We start from the raw sequence: 8,638 nt of genomic DNA on the forward strand, positions 1-8,638 counted from the left end.
ATATATATATATATATATATCACCAGCATGAACGAAAACAGAACTTGAGAATTGGGGCACAAAGTGGTGAGAAAGAGTGGAGGAGGAGAGTGCTGCTTGTAACAGAAAAAAAAAACGGACGATGCACATGTGTGAGAGAAGTTCGTGCGGCTTCACGCCTTGTTGGACGGTGACTATTCTTCCCGCATTTTTTATTTTTTGCTTTGGTTGCCAAAAAAAAAAAAAAACTATTTCTGGGAAACCTCGATAGGCCTTCTTTTTCTGTGTACCGCGCCGCTCTGCCGCGGTAGAAGCGGGGTTACCAGCCAGCACAACAAAACCGAAAGGGAAAGGGAGATTGTGTAGTTGGGGGTGTGGGGAGGGTGGAGCGCCTCTGTGCAGTATGATTGGCGCTTTGCAGACGCTGCGGATTGTTGACACCGTCGTGGTGGACCGTCTGCGGTGGTGGCGCAACCAAGGTGACGCTTCGGCCGCAGCACACGCACGGTGTTCGTTGCAGCATGGATCCACGCCTGCACGGACGCCGGCATCTTCGGCAGCAAACGCAGAAGCGCCAGCCGCATCAGCTGCGGTCGCAGCAACGACGACGTCTGCAACGCCATCAGCGACAAGGCGGCGGGCGCATTCGGCGCCGTTGCGCGACGTCTCGTCCTGCCGCAGCCGCGAACGGCTACTGATGCCCCCTCGCGCCGCTGTTGAACTGCGCCACCCACAGCTGTTGATCTTTCTGCGGGGAGAGGCGACCGCGGAGCGCCGCGACGCGGTGCAAATGGCGCTGCGTGAGGTGGAGGGCGCTGTGTCTATTGTTCGGCTGCCTCCAGCGGAGCGAGATTTCTATAGCGCACAGCTGCTCCCACGCGATGTCGGTGTAAAACGTGACTTCTTGTTGAGTAAGCAGCAGCCACGACGACGGGCGGCGTCGACTCCGGCCCTTCCAGCCGTCACACTCGACTTGTGTTACACCAAGGGTAGGACAGGCGTGGGTAATCGTAGCATGCCGAAGAGTCTCTTGCCCAACAACCACGAGAGCAGTAACAACAGCCACATCAACAAGGGTGTAGGGGTGCTGCCGCCTCTCTTGAGACCCACCCATCAGTGCAGGAAGGTTAGTTGCCTGCAGGACTCGTATGTTTTTCACCCAGATGCAGACTTCATCGGAAATGGAGCATTTTCGCGTGTCTTCCGCGCCATACCGCTTTTTCGAGGGTCCTCAAATAAGGCTTTTGTTGCAATCAAGATCATTCCGCGGCGCCGGTGGAAAAAGAACTACCCATGTATCTCTCACAGACAGTTGGCCAGTAAGAGAAAGGATATGTACATGGATAAAGGTGGTGTACGACAGGAAGTTAACGCAGGTACCGTGCCACACGATAGGCCCGTGGAAACAGGACCTCGCCGTGGCCACGTAGAGGAGCAGGATTCCCTGCATCGTGAACTTGTCGAGATTGAGCGTGAAATATCGATCATCCGAACTCTGCGTCATAGCGGTTGCTCCCAGTTCGTGGAGGCGCTGCGCACCCCCGAGGAGTTTGTCATTGTGATGAAAATGGGAAAGGGTTCTATTGATGCTTATCATTACCTCCGGTTGTATGGGCCACCCTCCGAGGTACGCGCCGCTCTGATGATATACCAGTTGATGAAAACTGTCAACTACCTGCAGCACACATGTGGATTTATTCACCGCGATATTAAACTGGAGAATTTGCTCCTTTCTTTCGTAGATGTATCACCGGATTGCATTCGTCAGGCACTCAGTGCAGATGGCTTGACGCATCGGAGTATGACAAGGGGTGGAGGAGATGCAGATGTAGTGGTAGAGGTGGAGGGAAAAGTGCCAGGCGACGATGATTTAGCGACGGAGACAGAGCTGGAGGGATATGTGGAGAACGCGGATGATGCGAACAAGCCGCGAAGTCGCTCACCGTCAGGCTGGGGTCCTGTTCCTGGTGGTGGGAACTCTGACGATTTTGAGCGCCTGCTGAAAGTGACACTCATTGATTTCGGTCTGGCGCGCCGCACGACGAGGCGCAGCGATAAGCACCGCAGCCGAGGTCAGCTGGAACCCAGCCAGAGTAGATCTGCACCTTGCAACAGCAGCAGCTTCAACGTTCGGGTTGGCATGCCTACCCCGATGCCATCGGCTGTTGATATGTTCGCATCCGTGGATAGCGAAAGCAGTTCCTGTGCGTCAAGCACGGACGTGTCTCCGTCAGAAACCTCCTCTGCGTCTTCCATGGATGACGTGGAGAGGGAGCGCAACTTTGACGACAACGATGATGTCGATGCCATCACCGGTATAGGGGGAGGGATGGACGGCCGCAGTGAGATTTTGCAGGTGGTGTCGCTTAACGATGCAGTGGACCCATCCTCAGCTACCTCCAATGCTACAGTCGAATTGGCAAGCATTCCTCGCCAGTTTGCAATGGAGCTTGATTCTCAGCGAGGTGATGGTGGAATGAGTTCTGCAGTATCACCATCAGCATTGCCATCGACAACAACAGTAGCAGTAAACAACTCCTTGGCGGATGCCTCTTCACGTGCATTGGACGACATGCCACGCCGCCCCATGGGACAAAGGTCTTTTTTTGCTAACGCATCGCAGTCGGTAAGCAGCGCTCAAGCAGTTGTCTCTGTAGATGGTGCTGAGCCACGCGTTCGCTCGTCGTGTGATGATCAACCGGATGATGGGGATATGCTGTTGTTTTTAACGCCATGTGGGACGGACAAGTACCTTCCACCAGAGATGCTGAGCTGGATGGTGAACAACGGGTGGGAACGCAAACCCACCACTGTGCGGATGGCACGCCAACTGGACGCGTACGCCATAGGCATCGTCACTTATGTTCTACTCAGCGGCTGTTTTCCCTTCAATGGAACATCACGGGCGTCTATGGCTCAACAGCAGAAGCGTTGCACTCCAAAATGCAATAGCCACCATTGGGCACAAATCAGTTCCAAGGCGATATCTTTTGTGCAGTCACTATTGGAGCCGGATCCAGAGGTACGAAGCAGTGTTGCTGAAGCGCTGGTGCATCCCTGGATGCGTCATGCCGCGCAACTTGCGGAGAAACTCTCCCTTACTCCAGCCCCAGAGGAGGAGACGCAACAGATGGGCAGTATGGCATCCGATACCAACAGATCAACTCTCATGACACCGCAGTACTGCCCACCTGTTCAGCAGCAGCACCGTAGCACCCGGGGGGGCCACCCAGAATATAATTCCTCCCTTGTTGCAGCTGAGAGCTGTGCACCAGTGCCGGGACCTAGAAGTCATGATGTTGCAAAGGACCATGACCGCAACAGCAATGCAATTTCTCAGCTGTTAGTCCACTCTGTGGGCGGGACCAGGCCTTCCGCTAGAATACCACAAGATGTTGAAGAAAATAGAAAAGAGGTGTCCACAATACTAAGAGCAGCAGCAAGAACAAACAAGGGGGCGGACGGAAACAGTGTTTTCGGATGCATGTCATCATCCGCCCGCTCATCCCAGGCGTCGATATCGCCAAAGGCTCCAATGGTTACGGCCTCGTCGCTTCTCGCCCGAATTGTCGCCACGCGAAGATGTCTAAAAGAAGATTCTACTCTGGCGAATGGATGCTTTGATTTAGAGGCGCAAAGTACTCTGGGCAATGAGGGAAACGAAGAAAAAAAAGAGAAGAAGGAGGAGGGGGGAGAGGAGGAGGACGACGACGATGGCGATGATCCTTTCACACGCATGTTTAAAACCGTTATGTCCGAGCATTAGTTGGCCGACTGCAACGGTGACAAGACAGAATCACAGTATAAAAGAACACACCAGTTGTTCTGATTCGAAGTGCTGCAGTGGGCATTGGAAAGAAATATGCTTCAGTCACCTCCATACGTTTTCTGTACGTTGCATTCCTTTTTCTTTTGTTGGTTGTTGTTTCGTGTTTATATATATATATATATATATATCTTCTTTGTTCTATATGCTGGTTTTATCATTATTTTGCCACTTCTCGTGAGTCGCTACCCACCTACCTACCTACCTACCTACTGACATATCTGAAGCATGCCTGTATATATCTATATATACACACACTGCTGTTTATATTAAAGTCCTACCCAAAGTATCTGTGGGGCACGCAGTGGGCTGGATGCATATCATTGACCCATATGTGTCATATATTCAGCTCGGTTTATGTGTACAAGAACAAAAAAAAAATCGAGGAAATTTGGAGAGTTGTCTGAAAGATAAACAACGAACAAAACCAAAAAAAAAAAATAGTGGACGAGTAAGTGATTGCTGCAAACACACGAACAAAAACATGGATGCACACACGCAACCCGCACACACACACACACAGGGAGAGAGAGAGAGAGAGAGATGCATACGTGTGTACTTGTATGCCTGCCCTTGCACAGTTCCCCCACCCCTCTTTGTTTCCCCCCTCCTGTGTGTCTCTTCCCTTTATCTTTACCTGGAATCGCTTGTCTGAGCACAGGAAGGGTGGAGAAGGGGCAAAGAAACAAAAAAAAAGGAAAAAGAAAACGGACGTGGCTTGAAGGCACTTAGTACCGCGAATTCTGGGGAAGTATTCCGCCGCTTGCGGCGTGGGTGTGCGCGTCTTTGTTTCTAGTAACGGGGAAACATGCTGCCGGGGGAGACTCGGCCGGGATCGGCGAAAAATTCGCTAGCGCGCCCACGGAAGCAACCACGGACGAGCAAAACACCGAGAAAGGCGAAGCGACGGAGCCACCCTCGGGAGCCGCCGTTGCTGTTGTCGCCCGTATCGCCGGTGAACTTGTCGTCGTCTCTGAGCGAGGTGCCGCGGAACCGCGGCTCTGCAGGGGAGTTGTACACGGGCGGCGGCTTTCAGTGTCGGCTCTTCGATGAGCCTTACACAGGGCGGCACCGTGCCTTTTCCCCCTTATGCGACACGGCACGTGGAAGGACATGGCAGCTGAACCTCAGCCACATGGAGGACAGACGGCCTCATGGCAGTACCCACCCACCGTCTGTGGGATCCTCCAGTCAGATAAACAACCCATCGCTTTCACCGATGCTACCCACAATGTCACACGCATCACCTAATATACAAAACATTGATGAATACCATGGATTATTGGCGAACACTCACAGTGGTGGTGAACAACCTTGCAACACGCGTCGCGGTAGCAGTGTAGTGTGCGGTAGCATGAGCGGAAATGGTACCACATGTGCCGTGCGTGTGCTTTTAGTTGATATAGAGATGCTTAATAGTTTGAAGGACGTCGCTACACAGTTGCTACCGGCCTCCCGTCCCAACTGGACGGGGCGTAGCGGTGCTACGACTCCAGACAGCATCACCAGCAAGAGGTCTGGTCTTCTTTCAATTGATACTACATGGAAAGATCCAAGCTTTTTGCTCACGACAGATGACAAGGGCGATGCGCTTCTCTCTACACCCTTCTTCGTACGACTTCAGCAGGAACTTGAACAGAGATTGCAACCGTCTTTATGGAATGAGAGCACGGATGGGGCGGGTGAGGCAACTCGAGAGGACAAAAACATCTGGCTGTGCTCTCCCAGTTGCTTTTTACATGGGCAGCTGCGGAAGAGTGTAGAGGATCTCATCAGCCCTGAAGCCAGCACTCGCCGGTCCAATGGGAAGGGTGAGCACGACTCGGTTATGATCACCAGTCCGCTGCGGTCTATTAACTCTACTTTGGTATCCGATATGCGTACTGGGGGGAATCCTTCTCTTACTTATCATACGGTAAACATCTCGGATGATGTGATTCCATTGGATACTGTTTTGATGAATAACACGATGAATGAAGGAAGCGAAAAAAACAAGAGTGACCTTGACAACAAGAGCAGTGGTACGATAAACTGTGAGCTTCCCATCACGGGGATTGCTGTGTTTCCTTTGAACGACACAGGCACTGCAACTGGCCTGGCGGCGACTGTATCGCCGCTTCTGCGAGGAGGGCAAGGCGATGCGACAGCCGCAACAGAATCCATTGCTACCACCACCACCGCCACCTTCACTCCCTTACGTAAGGGGAAAGACAAGATGCCGTCTCAATTAGTGTCCTTCTCGGACTCTATGCTCTCAGAGAGAGATTCCACTGCACACCGTGGTAACTCTCTCAGATTCAGCTTCGGTTGCCGTGCTGCCAAATATCCAGTGAAGATTGGCGAAACGATGGCCGCCACTTCGGATGTGAAGAAAAAGGGACAAAAAGGGTGGGGCTCCGGTGGAGCAGTGCACCGCTACATGGATGACCCTCTGGTAGACCCTAACATCTCTAAAGAGTCTGGTGGTGGCGGTCTAGGTAGCACACCCACGACGTCGTTTCATGGCACAAAAACAAAGCCGCTTTTTGCTATTGCCCTCTCATTGCCGTTTGTGTGGCAAGGCAACGTACGAGATGTGTTTCTCGACTGGGTCCACACCCATGAACCCTCTCATGTACTTCGTGAGACTGTCATTCGCAACATCATATGGTCTGTACTTCGGCACCTCAGAGAAATCCATCGTCAGGGTAAAGCTCATGGAAGCGTCAAGGCGACAAACATATTCATCGCTGCCCACGTGACGGAGGCAATGACCGCACTTGCGTCCAAACACGCCGCCCCTGCAGCTGCGACCACGAAAACTCTTGGAGGATCACCCTTGTTGGAGCAAGACTTGGACTGTGCTGGAAGCAGTAATGGTGGTGATAGAGGGGGTCACACAGCCTCTATGGATCAGCCGGGACCACTGGAGTGGTCGAAGAATGTTGTCCTCTCTGATAGCTACTACGCATGTGTTGAAGAGACGCTGATCACCGCACTCACAGGGAGCTCTGGTCGATCTGCACCCACACCAGGTGTGCATTCTCCGGGCGTAGGACCTGCGCCCCCACTCTGCCTTTATGACGTGGCGACGCCGAATGACGCACTGGAGGTTGATGCACTTCACGCCTTTACCATCGATGAGCTCGAGTACGTACCACCACCTGAGAGCATAACAAGTGAAGGCAACAGCGGTAGTGAGGATGGGGTGTATGGGACACAGGGCAAAGACCCATCCACCGCCTCCCTCAAGGAAGAGGGCGGTAGTCCCATACTCCCGTTTCGTAAAACTGACAACACACGGAGCCCTCGATGTCTGCTTGCGCCCCCGTATGATATCTGGATGGTTGGCATGCTGGCCATACAGCTGGCCGACGGTGGCAGCCCGTGGTGGATGAAGCGGCATCATCGCCCCTTGCCGCGGCTGCGTCATGGCCCTTGGTCTATCAAGTTCGCTTCCTTTGTGCAAAAATGCGCCTGCGCCGACCCCGCGCGACGCCCAAGCGTAGAGGAACTGCTGAAAGACAAATGGTTTCACACTGCGCTGATGGAGGATCGCGGTGGAGGCTCAGCCTCATTGGCGCGTCCGAGTTATTCTGTGAGGCAGCCTCAACAACAACAACAACAGCAGCAGCAGCAGCAGCACGGAGGGAATGTTCGGCCTCCTGTGCGGTTGCCGTGTCGGCGTGCGTTTCTTGATATTCTGTTGGAGTACCACGAGTATGCCGAGGAATGGAGTGCAAGGCTCTCACAGGCGGCCGCAGAGGCCATGCTACGTAGGGGAAGTTCTTTCTTCAGTTTCAAGAATCGTAAAGATTCCTTTAGCACCACTTTGAGCGGTAGAGGGCCACCTGAATTGACTATGACGACTCGAAAAGAACCAGATTTAGAAAGACTTCTTTCCTCAAGCAGAAGCAGCAGAAGTAGTAGGAGTGAAAGCTGCCGTCACGCAAGCAGTTCTAGTGGAAATATGAGTGAAGCATCGTCACAGGAGCGGGCGCGAAGCCCCAACCACGATGCAGGAGGTGCGAAGAAGGTTGGCAACGACAGGCATTCCGTGGCTCCACGCCGAATCTCGCCCTTCTTCCTTGGCGCTATGAGTTTGACATTGGAGATGTGCGGCACTGAGGCATCGGTTGACGCAGCAAGCGTCGATACCGAACCGTACAGGGATTCGACTTCACACGGGGGCGGCGCACCGTCGTCACAGCACCCCCGCCTTCAACTTCCAGGGTCCGCGGAAGAGGCATACGCTGTCCGCGAGGAGCACCAGGAGTTGATGGGCGAGTTGCTGCAGGCGTTCTGGAACATGCACCGGGAGTGTCGACTGGCGGCCGATGTGTGGTGCGTGAGCCTACTGCGGCACATGCGACTTGACGGGAGGACCATGGAGTTGGTGCTTCCGCTCGTTACGGAGGAAACCATGTCATTCTTCGCAGCCTCTGATACCGACAAGCACCCATCATCGATTGGAGGGAAAAACAGTTGGGCAAACGTCTCCCCGACGATCACTGCCTCACAGCAGGAGGCAAATAACGCCGCTGCTCTTGGAGAGCAGACACCGACGCGGGTGGACGCCAGCCCCACGGCTTTCCACAACTATATGCTTTGTAAGTGGTGCGTTACAACTTCATGGGCCATGCAACAGGCTTGAAGGGGTGACACGGCAGAGGAGGAATGAATGACCGACGGATTTTGTGTAGGGCTCGGCTATTGTGTTTTTTTCTTGTTTTTGTTTCCTTCCATTCCAAGTAGTGTTGGCCGTGCAGAGTGGGGAGTGAAGACAGACTAACACACAGGTACCACACCACGATATGGTCCAATAAACGAAGGGAATAAAAATTGAGGCGCCTA

At 53.3% G+C, this 8,638-nt stretch overlaps 2 protein-coding genes across 2 annotated transcripts; both read left to right on the plus strand.

The window, feature by feature from the left end:
• Positions 1–382: 382 nt before the first annotated feature.
• DQ04_05181000 (protein kinase-like protein) lies at positions 383–3,745 on the plus strand (the record flags this gene model as incomplete). Its single annotated transcript, XM_009314031.1, has 1 exon — positions 383–3,745. The coding sequence occupies one exon, from the start codon at positions 383–385 to the stop codon at positions 3,743–3,745; it is 3,363 nt and encodes a 1,120-aa protein (XP_009312306.1).
• An 868-nt stretch (positions 3,746–4,613) lies between these two features.
• Positions 4,614–8,438, plus strand: DQ04_05181010 (hypothetical protein; the record flags this gene model as incomplete). The annotated part of the gene is made up of 1 exon (XM_009314032.1): positions 4,614–8,438. The coding sequence occupies one exon, from the start codon at positions 4,614–4,616 to the stop codon at positions 8,436–8,438; it is 3,825 nt and encodes a 1,274-aa protein (XP_009312307.1).
• Between the last annotated feature and the right edge of the window lie 200 nt (positions 8,439–8,638).

The sequence above is a fragment of the Trypanosoma grayi genome (assembly GCF_000691245.1).
Source record: "Trypanosoma grayi strain ANR4 Tgr_518_V1, whole genome shotgun sequence".
NCBI lineage: Eukaryota > Euglenozoa > Kinetoplastea > Trypanosomatida > Trypanosomatidae > Trypanosoma > Trypanosoma grayi.